Genomic DNA, 14,604 nt, shown 5'->3' with positions numbered 1-14,604 from the left:
CAGCAGAGCTGTTCTTCAGCTCACCTCATATCAAACAGATTAAATCTTGTGCACAATAACTAAGTAAAGCATTGTTTCTTTGGTGTAGAAAATATTGTCTAAGATTTCTGTAGCACTTTTTGTTCAAGGTGCTGAAATTAAGCCTATTCATTTCTCTCTAGGAAAAACTTATGGGTACTGTATTTCTTTTGAAGAGAAATAAAAGAACCATTCCTATATTATACAGTGATCCCATCAGACAGATTCAGAGTTGCCTGGATAAAGCTAACGGAAAATTAACATGCTGATATGCTTTTTTACCTGTTGACATAGGAGTGAAGATATTTTTTGGAATGACAACCCTGTCTTCTGAGTTTCGTGCCCAATCAACCATTCCTTTTCTTCCTTTCATGGGGAAATTGATGTCAGTTAAAACAGATGCAGCAGGAAGCTTCTGAATACTAGCCACTAGTAAGAGAAAGCATAAAATCATATAAATTTAAAACTGTGTTTCATCTGTTAAAGCATCAGAATGACAACAGTACAGCAATAACAAAACTTTAAATGACACATTTCAAGTAAAGCAGGAATTCATAGGACATTAACTGGTTCAGAAAGCATAATCTTCTGTTTATTATGCAGTTCTACTATGGATTAATTGTGTGGTATTGATCATAACATTTGTCATCCAGATTCTGATTAAATTTCTTAACAGAGATTATTGAATGTACCAGCTTATACCCTGAAATTTCACACATAAGGACATTGTTGTGTCTTCAGAGAAAATTCTAAAATGATCAAATGTGACAATAAAAGTAAGAGGATGCTCAAAATTGGTTTGGGAAATATAACTTCTAGATACAGGCTAATGAAGCAATAAAAGAACTTTTATCCTCTATACAGGCACAATTTAAAGATAGATCCATTAAGGAGATTAACATATTAAAAGACCTTGTTGTTTGCATATAAAGTAAAGCAGTATAGCACCTAATTTCTTTTCCTTGGAAGAGCAGTCTCCATTCTGAATTCTTGATTTTACTTTTTCCACCTAAAAAACCCCAACACCCAAACAACATAAGTGTTATATCTATAATAGATATATCAAGATAGAAGAAATAGGTGTCAAATCTAATAACAGTGAATTTAGTTTACTCATTCTGGTTTTTTTTTTTTTTTTTTTTTTTTTTTTCCCTGTTTTCTAACTCAACTATCACCTGAAAATCAGTTTCAGCTTTGCTGTGAAATCTAAGTACAACTCCATGGCAACACAGTCAGTGTCTAGTAAGACTCAAACGAAAGGAATTGAAAGAGCTGCAAGCATTTGCATACATTCAGAGAGATAACAAACACCACATTTGGAGCCTAGCTCCATTCTTAATGTACGCCATGTTGATAGCCATTTCCTGTGCAATGCCCTTCCTAATCAATTTATGCAGAGGCTAATGTAGTTGGAAGAGTTTGGATATCAGGACTACACTTTGATCTGCACAACGATTTCACTGCAAGGACTCTGCAAGGGAGTTAAATACAATGGGGGTCAGCTGTAAAAACAAGCAGAACAGGAAAATAAATGTAGAAAACCATTAGGTGTCTCATCAGAAGCTTTTATTTGAAAGAAAATTGTAATTCAAATCCAAGAGAAGATTAAAATTAAGATGCTAACAATATTAACTCTACAAATACATTTCTTACTAACTGACTCTTATTTTCAAATTAGACTGGTTATGAATTACAGAATCACATTAATGAGGTAGTACTTGAGGTTGTTTCTGACTTTCCATTATAAAAAATATCATCAGGGCTTTATAATGCTAGTTACAATCCCCTCCAGGCTGCAATTGGAAAATCCATTTGCAGCACTGAGGGGATGTTTAGTCTTGTGAATTTTCAGGTGGTGTGTGGAGGGAATAGAGTTCAGGTGTTTCAGAATTTCTCAGGCATAAAATGGATTGCATGCTTTCACATGCAATCAATGGTTATACAGAATATATTAACAATATAAAAATGGTTTTTTTCCAATAGTTCTTAAAATTTAAAAATAATTTTATCTTCCTGATAAATAAAATTAAGCTAATAGTTATTTAGCTTTCAAAATTAAATACAGCCTGTATAAGAAAATACTAGGCTGTTTTTTATTTCCTCAGTATTTACCTGTGCATCTATCTATCTATCTGTCTATCTAATTAGATAGTAGAGCCTTAATATTTCATCCCCCTTTTGGATGACAGTTCCCTTTATTGAAATAGGAAATCAATGTTATTCAATGGAATTCACTCTGCAAAACGGAAAACCACTTTAGGACTGGATAAATGGTGAGGGTCCAGGATAGTATTTTCTGTACTCTGTCTCTCTGTATTTTAAATAGGGCCATTTATCATGGCACATAAACAATACTTAGAACCAAAAATTCCAAAATATTTGTTATTGTTTAGGTGATGAATAACAAAAGCAAAGCATAAAACCTAAAACTTTGACTTATGGCTTATATGGAATAAATATAAATATATGTGTTTATTGGGCAGTGTTGGGTTTACAACTGGACTCAATGATCTTGTAGCTCTTTTCCAACTTAAATGATTCTATGATCCTATACATTCCCATTCATGGTTCGGTTAAGTTTTTTTACTTACAATCAAACAAAAATCTTGCTTATCAAGCCTGATCTCATTTTATGACAAGGTAATCCACCTAGCTGATCAAGGGAAGGCAGTAGATGTGATCTTGGATGTGAGTCAAGCTTTTGATACATTCTGTCTTTTACAGAATCCTTCTGGATAGAATGTCCAGCATTCAGCTGGATAAACACATCATGGGATGGGTGAGCAACTGGCTCACAGGTCAAGCACAAAGGCTGATGCTGACCTGCCAATAGAGTTCCACAGGGCTCCATCCTCAGCCCTGTTCTCATCAACAACTTCAGAAATCACTTGGAGGCAGGACTGGAAGAGGTACTAAGCAAGTTTGCAGATGGTATGAAACTAGTAGGAGCTGCTGAAGCAGAGACCTCCCCTGCAGAGAGACCCTAATAAATTAGAGGGTTGGGCAATCACCAGCCATCTGAAGTTCAACATGGGAAGTGCTGGATTCGGTATGGATTTCCATACAGACTGGGAAATGAGATGCTGGAAAGCAGCACCACAGAAAGGTACTGTTGGGGGTTGAGGTTTGTTCCTTTTTACTCTAAAGAATTTTTTCCCCATAAGTTACCAAGGAGACTAAATGTCGTACTTAAGACTATTTAACAAAACAAAGGGATGGTTGAAGCTCGGAGGGGGGTGGGGTTTTGGGGCAGAAAAAAGGACAGAGTTTCAGGTAGCCAGGCGGTCTGGTTTTCGGCGTTCGAGGTGCTCTGGCTAGAGGATTTCGCTGCGGCTCAGTCCTGGGAAGTCTGCCATCATCTGCTCACCCTGGAATTCTGAGCTCCTCTAACGCCCTGCGAGAGCTGGGCCAGCCCTGCCCTGCCGTGGGTGGTTCCATCAGCGCTGCTCCTCTTGCTACAGTGTGACCCTGCATTCCCCTGTCCTGCCGGGACATTCCTGCCACTCTGCAACTGCCAGGGCGAGACTGTTTTTTCCACTGTTTCCAGCCTGGTGCTCTGAGGATCCTGCGGGGGCACCGAGATGAAACTGCTATGGGTTTTTTGTGAAGGAAAGTCCTAGAAGTTCTTGGTACTGTTTTTGTTATCAATGCTGTAATTGTGTTTGTTTTGTTATATATTAGTAAAGAACTGCTATTTCTATTTCCAAAATCTTTTGCCTAAAAGCTTTTAACTGAAAAAATTATAATTGGGAAGAAGGGTGGTGGTGATGGTAGTTTACATTCTCCATTCCAAGGGAAGCTCCGGCTTTCCCTGGCAGATACCTGTCTTCCCAAACCAAGACAGGTACTTAGGCATCCTGGGTGATGGAAAGTTGAACATGAGTCAGCAGTATATTCCACTTCTTCAAAGTCTGGCTCTTACAGATCCACACAGATTATAAGGCCTTTTTTTTAGATACTTTGCAAATGAGTCCATGAGGATGTGCCTAATGAGGCTCTTATGCTCCAAGGTGTAAGATAATTTAATAGAATTTGACTGGAGGCAACTAGTTTAGGCCTATCAACACAACCAAGCAGACACATGAAATAGTCTCCAGCTCTTTAGTATCACTTTAAGCTGTATTTAATATTTAAGGAAAGCTAATATTCTTATTAAATATTAGTCTATGACTCATTTCAATTAAACTTTGGCTTATGATCAGCTGTATTTTCACTGTGAAATGAGGCTCTCTAACTCAGTTTTAATCTGCAGCATAAAATAATTACTTATTGTATACTGAAAGTCAACCAGCCTTTGAGAGAACAATGTATTTAATTCATGTGCTGGGTCATTTGTACATTAGAAACTCAAAAGCAAGGTTCTTATACATAGATAGTAATATGCCATTCACTTTGCTCTTTATTGTACTCTTTTTATGTTAGGTTTGTATTGGAAAACAATGCTTCAAATTATGGAACCCAAATGATTCAGTTCTGCAATTTCCTCACAAGCACTATGTCTTCTCATTTGAAAAAAAGAAAAGTTTCTCACTAGGTTGTTCTTTCTATTATTGTAAATTACCATACCAAATCATCATGTCCTGCATTTGTGAGATCAAACACTTGGCAAACAAGGCTACTTTTCGGCACTGTGGTATGAGTATTTTTGCTTGTTTATACAAACACACAAATTGCATACTACTGGAAAAATAGTCAAAGAGAATATTAATAAGAATAAAAATGTAAAGAGGGGAAAAAAAGGGATGAAAAACTAGGGGAAAAAAAAAAAAAAGAAAACTAAAATGAAAATTACCTGAGCAGAAGCTGAGGAAAATCTTTATAAGTCATGTTAAAATAAACTCCTTCAATATGGAAAATTCTCTTTTTTATTTATTTGTATCACAGCAATTCCTACGAGTCCTGTCTGCTGTTTTGGACACCATAATATAGGAAAGACATTAATCTACTAGAGAGTGTCCAAAGGAGCGTGAAGAGGACGGTGAAGGGTCATGAGGAGAAGCCGTATAAGGTGTGGCCGAGGTCACTTGGTCTGTTCAGCCTGGAGAGGACTGAGGGGAGACCTCACTGCAGTGCTCAACATCCTCACAATGGAAAGTGGAAGAGTAGGTACTGATCTCCTTACTCTGGTGTTCAGTGACAGGATCCAAGGGAATGGCCTGAAGCTGTGAGAGGGGAGGTTTAGGCTGAATATCAGAAAAAGGTTTTTCTCCCAGAGGGTGGTGGGACACTGGAACAGGCCCCCCAGGGTAGCGGTCACAGCCCGAAGCCTGACAGAGTTCAAGAAGTGTTTGGACAAAGCTCTCAGGCTCATGGTGTGATTCTTGGGGTTGCCCTGCACAGGGCCAGGAGTTGGAATCAATGATGGGTCTGTTCCAACTCTGCATATTCTATAATTGTATCACTCTGCGATTTAGTACAGGCGCTAACTGAGCACATCTGCAGTGCAAGCTGCAGGCTGAGCTCTGGTGGTGAAAGCCTGAGACAGGAGGCTTTTTTCAGTGTTTTTTTGATGTACTTTGGTATAAACTACAAGACAGTAGTTCAATTACACATAAGAACACATACATATTTGATTATTCCACAGTAATTATTGATTCAGAAGAATCCGTGTAAGTCTAGTCTAATAAATTTAGTAATTGCTTTGAACTGTAATGGATTAATTCTTAATATCCTCTACAAATACAAATTAATATCCTCTACTTCCCTTTATTTCATTTTCATGCTGCAATTGCAGACAACCTGTTTGATACTGTTCTAATAAAAATTTCAGAATTGGTAACTACTAACTCATCACAGTAAAAGCAAGTAAAAAAATATTGTTGCAGTTCAATTTCTATCAACTCTAAAAAACAGAGTTGATAGAAATTGAAAATTTTCTATCACTATAAAATGACCTGGTTACACATAATAGTAAGTGAATGATATTTAAGCAGATTATTTGGAACAGCATAAAAGTGGTTAATTAATGTGTCAGGAAACTTGGAGTAAAAAAAAAATAGTGTTGTTCCCGTATGAGTAGCTCTTGTAGACCATGGCCTAGAAAACAAAAGCTGAAATGTATTGTCTTGATCCCTCTAACCCTGAGTGAGTTAAAAGCTGTCTAATGCAACTTCTAGTAGCTCTCTGATTGATCTCAGTTGCTAAAGAACAACAACAAAAAGCAACCAAGTAACTGTCATGAATCATTTTCCCCTTCCTTTTAGTAGTGATTCAGAGCCTCCTGTATTCAACAAAAACTGGTAAAATTTTGTAATTAGCCCCTTAAATAGTATTAATCAGTTTGAACAGAAAATCAGATTCACCAAAAGGTATGACAGAAAAACAACTGGATGTTTACTCATTGACTAAATGCAACTTCAGGTCTCACAATAGAGATTCACGTTTTTAAATTACAACATGTGTGGGACGTTTAACCCCAGATGTCCTCACTCCATGAGCCTGAGAGCATTGCCCAAATGCTTGTTGAACTCTGGCAAGCTTGGTGCTGTGAACACTTCCCATGGTACTGTGATGCCTTTTCCAGTGCCCAAACATACTCTGAGTGAAGAACCTTTTCCTAATATCCAACCTCAACCCCACCAACACAGCTTCAGCCATTTCCCTGAGTCCTGTCACTGGTCATCAGAGAGAAAAGTGCAGCGCCTGCCCCACCTCTTCCCCTCACAGGGAAGCTACAGACCTGATCTACAGGGTGGCTACAGACATCTCCCCTTAGCTGCAGTACCAGTTCTGATTCTGCTTTCTTGTAAGTGACAATATTCTGGATGTGTTGTGCTTTACAGGACAGTAACCGTGTTGGTCTCTAATTTGCAGTAACTCAAGATACAGAATTTGATTGCATTTCAGTTACAGACTGACTATGAATTAGAGAATGACTGTGTATATTAGCAGTCTCATTTGCTATTTTCTTACACTATTTTGACTTGCTCATTGATGGTATCCTAGGTATATGTTATTCAGCATTTAGTAAATTAGAGTTTATCACTTAACACATTTTGATTTTTGAAACAGACAATGCTCTGGAACAGCTCCTGCTAAATCTGTTTCTGGGTAAAATAGTATTACTATTGACACAGATGATATTAATGAAGAATATGAAAGGTTTTTGAGTTGAACATCAGAATACTGGCCATTTCTACAAAACATCTCTGTTAAGATGACTGTTAGAACAATATTTATATGTTCTAGAATTATTCTTTTGACCTTAAATATAAAACCTTTGTTTTTTATAGACTATAGAAGATTACTTAAGTCAGCCCATGTTGGATACATCAGGAACAAAGTCTTGCCTGGATTATCAACAAAGAGCCAGATGGACATATTGAAGAAGATACATCTAACAGACTTTCTCTATCCACTTAAATTCCATTATTTCAAGGAAAATTTGCAACAAACACAAATTATGAAACCTCCATTTAAAGGAGACTGATTTGTGGATCTCCAGATTTGCTATAGAACCCTGCATGTGAGCAGGCTTGATTAAAATCCTTCTCTCAGTCCAAAGATAAACTCACTTCTTACCGCCTACAAGCTTATGTATAACAGAAGGACAGTGGTGAAGTGGCATCCTCTTACATGAACATGAGAAAAACAAGGCAACTTTCCTTCTGTAAGTAATATTCATGAAATCTCCTCACAGTGAACCAACATCAAACTATGTTCAGAAAAGGTGCCTAAGAAAATATAACCTAACAGATCTACTACTGCTCATGCTCTATCCACACAGAAGCAATAAATCCTTAAATTAGAACCTACCGTTCCATGGGAAGACAAGACAGGGATGTCCCTAGAATCCTGCTGTGCACTTGCATTCCTGAAACTCATCAGCCCAAAGCAGCTACCATATCACTATTCAAGCTTTGGGTAGCAAGACACAGTGCTAGTATAGGCAAAAGCAGAAGTAGACACTTCATACGTATTTTCACTAATCAAGGATGAACTCTGCATGAATCCCTCCTTTGGTGTCAAGCAAATTCTGCCTTATATAGACTCACTGTTTGAAGGTTAAGAATAATGCTTTGGTTAATCAAGAAGCTACCTTAACAGTGATCTCTGGATATTTCCCTTCTGTTTTCTATAAACAATGCAGTGGGGAAAAGAGTTGCCCATTACCGTAACATGATCAGTATGATGTATAGGACAACTTGGAAAACAGCATGGTTTCTGGAAATTATCAGGATGCTGTTGCCAGCAATGAGACACAAACTGGACCAGCCAGGATGGCAATTGAAATAGAGATGGGAAAAATTGAGTAAGCCTGGAAAATAACTTTAATAAAAACCAGAGCCAACAAAAGAACATGAGCTGAAGACAGTACGGGGCAACCTCGAAAGACCCAGCAATGAGACAAACATAACAATATAAAGATTCTATCCCGGACAGTGAACCAATGAACAATTACATTACCTAATATGTAAAACCCTGTTAACCATTCATATGCAAGAACTCAGAACATAACCTTATGTGGTACAACTTCATTAACATAACTATACCCATAATTTCATTATTCTCACCATAATCTAAAAAGATATTTCCCTTCCTAACATCTCGTTTCCCAGGCTCAGACTGATGCTGACTTCACTGATGATCAGGGCTAACCCGCTCATGGTCCCTGGTTGCCCAATTCCCACAGGATGTACTTAATAATAACTCGGATTTTTTCTGCTACTTACATAATTAAAAAAAAAATCATAGGCAGCAGGAAAGTGTTTTCTTTTGGTTCTATGTACTTTTGTTGCTCAGTACCAAATTCTGTATTTGAGGAAAAACTCAAGAATATACAAATTTCATAGACTCATGAAATCTCACATATGCATACGCAGTCTCACAAGAGACTTCTGATTGCACATTCATTATGATTATTTTGTTCCAGGTATGGAAATAAACTCTAAAAATTAAAACTTCAAACAATAATAAGGCCATTTAAATTTGTTGTTATAGACAATATATACTTATTTAAAATAATTATGGAAAATATTAAAGTTTATTCCCTGAAAAAGCTAGTGCGTAGAAACAGCTATAGCATCATATAGAATTTCTGTATGTTACAGGTACTATTTCTGCATGTTCCCTGGGGGCAGGGGTGAGGGGGATGGCATTTTTGTAAATTTTTGTAATTTTTTACTATTTACTAATTAGTAATGCACACTGCAAGTTTAATATGGCTATTTTAAGCTAGCAAATGTGGAATGCAAAGAACAAAATCAATCTGCTAATCTGAATGACAAGTTTGAAGAAAAACCAGTTGAAGTAATGAAATTGTAAACAGTTCTTTTATGAGCAGATAGAAGAAAATGTACTCTCACAATAAATGGAATACTTCCTGAAATATGTGATGATTTAGAAAAATGCTTTAAACATATGGTAGGAAACTGTACTTCATTAATTAGAAGACAACCCCACCTTCTTGGCATTATTTTGAAGAAGATGAAGATATGAGCAACCAAATAGACCCACAGCCACATCAAAGGTACTCTGTTTCTGAAGGACCTTTATTTGTTTCTATTCCTCCTAGCATTACTGTGCATCCATGCTACTAAAACTGTGGTCTCAGGCAGCCTCTCCTGCCTTGTCATAAAATACTTCTTAAGGAAAAGAAAAGAAAGACTTCGCATAAAGCAAGACAGAAGATGGAGACTGATGCAGGAATGAACTGGCATTTAAGTGCATGAGTTTTAATTTACAGACATAAAGATGAAAACCATGGGTAATACTGAGGGGCCAAGGTCACCTACAACACTATTTTAGATGACTGGTCAGGTAACTTGCAGAAGCAAAGCATTTTTCAGTCACTAAGGTGACTTGATAAAGTGTCTGTGCTGATGATTATAGCTGATAACAAGAGCAAAGAGAGTGAGACTGAAGGCAATGTTAAGGTAGTGAGCTCACAGGGTGGAAATGATGATGAAGCAAAGAAGGGAAAGAGAAGAAAAGCTGAGACTGAGAGATCATTTACATGTTTATTTATCAAGCTAACTCATGGTTAGATACCCAATAAAAGCCATTAAAGAAAGATGGGGAGGACTTGACAGAGGACAAGAGATCTGAGCCCAGTAAGGAGGAAAACAGATATGAAAATCATTAGCAAGGAATTGATAAAAAAATTCTATGAACATTTCATTTCTTGGGGTGATGTAGAGCAGAGCAGAATGATTGCTTCCCAGAAGCAGTAAATTGAAGCAAAGAAGAAATGCCTATTGTTTTACCTCTAGGGAAATGATAACTAAACCTATCATTCAGAAATCTATAAAGATGTGAACTAAGTTAGTCAGGATATAGAAAGATGATGTAAGAAGTAAATTCACAGGCATGGAGAAAGAAAATTTGGTGCAGAAAAGCCACACACAAAGGAAAAAAATGGGAATCAATATATGTTTTTAATCACAGCTTTTTGTAGCAAACTGAAACCAGATCTCTACTATATTTTACTGTTGAACAGCTTTTTCATAATCATACAGAGTGGCATTGTGAAGGACTTTCAGATAACACTAGGAGAAAATTAAAACTGAGAGAACTGTAAATTACTCTGGCATAGAAATGCAGAGATTACTAGCATGAAAGCAGCTAGTGAATCCTGAACAGAAAAGATCGATTAAAAGCTATATCCTGCAAAACAGTGGATATGGAGGAACTGCTTGCAGCTGCTTCCTGTTTTTATAGCAATCCACCAGGAATGCCTAAATTTCTCCATTTTCCTTTCCAGAAACAGAAGGCAGTGCTTTCTTTACACTTCGGCTCCATTAAGGTGGAGAAATTTGACAGATAAGATCCTCAAAAAGCTCAAGCCTTTAAGTATGTTTACTAACCAAATTAGTCCCCTCTTTATATGCATCTGCAGTTGCTTTCTATTTTTAAGTCAGAGTAGGACTTACTAAGCTAACATTGCTTGCTAGAACACTGAATTTATGTTTTGAGCACTTCAGGTAGAAAGATCTGCATGCAATTAGGTCCCCCTCTGAACATGGGCCCCTATATGAAGGCATTATAAATCATACCTTTCATATCTTAGATAAGGATTAGGATTCAAGGCTATTACCAGCAAAACTTATCCAGGAGGAAAGGAAGACCAACCCCCCCATTTGAATATTCATTTGACAACTGGCCTAATATATAAATCAAGGGGTCAGAAGGAACGTAGGTTTGTTTAATTCATCCCAGATAACTGTGAGATGTCTCAAATTAGTGCTTTACTAAATTATTTGCTCTGGTAATTTAGGACACAGAATTTAATCACAAGCTTAGCATTTTCTGGTCAGCATCAGACTAATTTTCTAGTGAATATCTACCATTCTGAGTTTTGCATTCAACATGATGTCCAAGCTGTCAGTACCAATGCATCTCCATTACAGACACCCACAAACACACCCACACACCCACACCTGTACAGCTTAAGCTGCAGGTACTCAAAATCAGCTGTGAATTTAGGCAACTTTGTAGCTTATATCAAACTACAGTGAAAAAGGCTGTGAGAGGTGAGGGTCCACAGCTCCTTCACTCAGGAGCTGCACTTAAGCTGAATTTGTTGTGGCTGTGCATGGCTATGTATTTTGGTTTTCTGAAACTTGACCTGCGGATTCCATGTCAAGATTCAATGACCTTGGACCTACCTTATCACTATGGCTTTCCTGAGAACCACTGGACCAGATTCTGACCCCGATGCTTTGATCTGACTTCTTGGCTTGATGTCAGATATGCCTCATTGCTATTGACTTGTCTGCGGATGTGGAATACTAGCGGGATCTGGCTACCATTCTCATTCTCTGCTCAGACCTTCTCTGCTCTTCTTGTTTGGATGCTGTGGGACCTCGTCTTTGCCAGTGAGGCCACTGTGGACACCCTGCTGTCTCCTGTTCTCTCTCACAGAGCAGCCTACTCTTGCTTCCCCCTGAACCCAGCAGCTAGTAAGCATATGCTGGAACACTAAGTGCCTTCTGGACAGGCTTGAGCAGAGTCACACAGAAAATATGAAATAGAATTGTTAGGAACAGAGATCTCCTGTTTCTCAGTTTAATGTTGAGGCCATGATTTTAACCTACCTCGCAGGAGTTCATAACTAGGTTTTTGTATTCTGGAGGCATGTCTAATTCATCTTGAAAATTCTCCATGGAGACATAAACTGGATTAAGATTTGCTTAAGGGATTGTAAAAGGTTGTCCAGGGGCACTGTGAAATATAATTGTAAGGATAATGCACACATGCTTTATTTAGATTGTTTACATCATGCATGGCAGAACAAAACCCAGTACCTCAGTGGGATATATAGATGCTATCCAATCTAAGTAGTAAGTAATACTAATTAGACTGAGTTTGATTTACTTGTTCACATTGTTGGATTCTAAATTAACTTTAATAACTTGGGAGAAATATCTCTGTGTATTATGGTCATTTCAATAAAACAACTGCACAATGAGGAGATGCTTTAAAAAAGATCTAACTGGAAAATGTGGCCTATAAAGAATGACTGAGCTTGGTTATTATGAGCTGTTATAACGCAATCACATGAATCACTATGGCATGTGGACCTTGTGCTCAGCTCTTGTTATCTAATTCTGGTCATCCCATCTCCAGCATCCCCAGCTTCTTCCCTCCCACTCCCCCCAAATGAGAGGCTCTCTTGTTTATCAAAGTTGTGGGAGTAGGAATCAAAAAAGATCCAAGCTTCTAAGAAAAAAAAAATGGAAATAAACAGTCAACTAGTCAGCTAAGTCAGATGTTACACCGTTACTGTTACCCTTGTCAGAATTCAGGTGTCTTACATTTTCATTCATTTTGATTGCAGTTGACAGAGAAAGACTGAGATGCCTAATCAGGGTTGCTTGTGATGCCTTCTCAGAGTTTTAAATAATCATCTGAATTTTGATGCACAGTGAGCTTAAACTGCATATAAGAATACTGGATTAACCCTTTCTTGTACTGATGAGTACATAAAATGCACATTATTATTGACTTCAATGCCAAAATTGAACATAGAATATGTTTAATTAGAATATGGTCAAAATAATGAACTCAAGATATAACATAGCATTATACCCGCAGCAGAGAGGCTTCTAAGTGTCTTAAAAAGAGTCTGTTTGGATTCAGACCAAATTTTCAGATGTCCTTAGTGTACCTTCAGTTTTGCTTTTAAATGCAGTAGAGAATGACAACTTTGGACAGTTAATGTGTAGAAAGTACTGTGATTAAGAAAACGTCTCAGGTTTTCCTGAGGCATGACAGAAACAGTCTTAAGGAGCTGCTATTGTGCCTTGCTCCATGACACATTCCTAACACAAGCACCTGATTGGACTCTGCTCTCTCTTTGGCACTATATCCTACCTGCAACCTATTTTCTGTTACAGTTATTTAAAAAAAAAAAAAGGGTTTATTGCTATTGTTCTTTCTTCATTTTCTTGTTCTTTATGAAATATTTATTCAGAATAGGAGTTGCTCAAACTGGAACTATACTGCTTCAGTGAACTATCTCTTATTTTCTGGAAATATTGCCTGTAGGTAGAAGCTCTATAAAGTTAAAATGTGATTCTACATTGTGCAATATTCCAAAAAACACAATTTTACCTATGAGCCAAAGTGGAAAGGAAGAGTTTATGTATGTTATTACATAAAAAAAATCATGAAGAATTTTTTTAGAAGCAATATCATGAACATGAAAGATGGAAATAAGAAGCAGGGATGGAATTTTTGTTTTCTATTGATCCGCAGTTTTTGCGACCCACCAATTCAACAAAACAGCTACAATTAACTTCCTGTACCTGAAAGTCCTAACAAACAGTGACTGAATGCATACACCTGAGAAGCTATAAATTTAGTGAAAATGTTTGCAAATTATTTTAAAAATAATGTATACATTCAGTCTTTCAGAATTATTCAGTGTCAAGTATCCTAAACCTGAGTCCAGTTCTGTTATTACTGCCATCTCTTCTTTGGGGTAACTCTAATTATCTCCACAGATAGATCTAGGAGATAGCCAGAAAAAACCCAAAATTTCTTGCCTTCCAACAGTATTTGTATTATAACCTATAGTCAAGATAGCTTCCCTATTACAAATCATACCCTGGAGAATAGGACAATGAAAACGTGCAAATTATGTATGGTGCTACTTCCCCACCATATCCTGATTGTAGCACTGCTAGCCAACAAACAGTATTTTACAGGATTCTGGAAAGAAAATTGCTTTTTTCCCCCTTTTAGTTATTTTCCTGTCTTTGCTCTGTGTTGCTTTCAGTGCTATTGTTTTATAGAATTTTTTTTATGTAATAAATGGGTTTTCTGTCTCTAATCCCAAAACATCTAAATGGTGCTTTATTGGAAACTAAGCTGACTGCACTCTGGTGGCAAGCGTCCATAATAAAATTTCCAAACTGAACAAAAGCCAAACAAAGTTAGGGGTCAGTGTAAGGATGCTCAGTTATTTGATAATATTTCAAAACAGTCCCTTTTTTCAGAAGCACAGATGTGGTTAGAATAATCTGGACCAATCTTGATGTGAATTGTGGCTAATAACAAAACGTTTATGATTAAAAAATGTGTGTTCTACAGTTATATTAAGTTTATTGCAAAGGGACATTTGCATTGCAATGAACCATTTCC

At 37.2% G+C, this 14,604-nt stretch overlaps 1 protein-coding gene across 1 annotated transcript in view; it reads right to left on the bottom strand.

The window, feature by feature from the left end:
* ADGRB3 (adhesion G protein-coupled receptor B3) overlaps positions 1–14,604 on the bottom strand; it is a 446,784-nt gene that overhangs the window by 188,071 nt on the left and 244,109 nt on the right. The window contains exon 13 of the mRNA XM_066314980.1: positions 301–447. Coding sequence (XP_066171077.1) covers positions 301–447 — 147 coding nt within the window. The remainder of the gene's footprint in view (positions 1–300; positions 448–14,604) is intronic.

Source organism: Sylvia atricapilla, chromosome 3 (genome assembly GCF_009819655.1).
Source record: "Sylvia atricapilla isolate bSylAtr1 chromosome 3, bSylAtr1.pri, whole genome shotgun sequence".
NCBI classification, from domain to species: domain Eukaryota; kingdom Metazoa; phylum Chordata; class Aves; order Passeriformes; family Sylviidae; genus Sylvia; species Sylvia atricapilla.
This window is presented reverse-complemented; position numbering and strand designations above follow the sequence as displayed.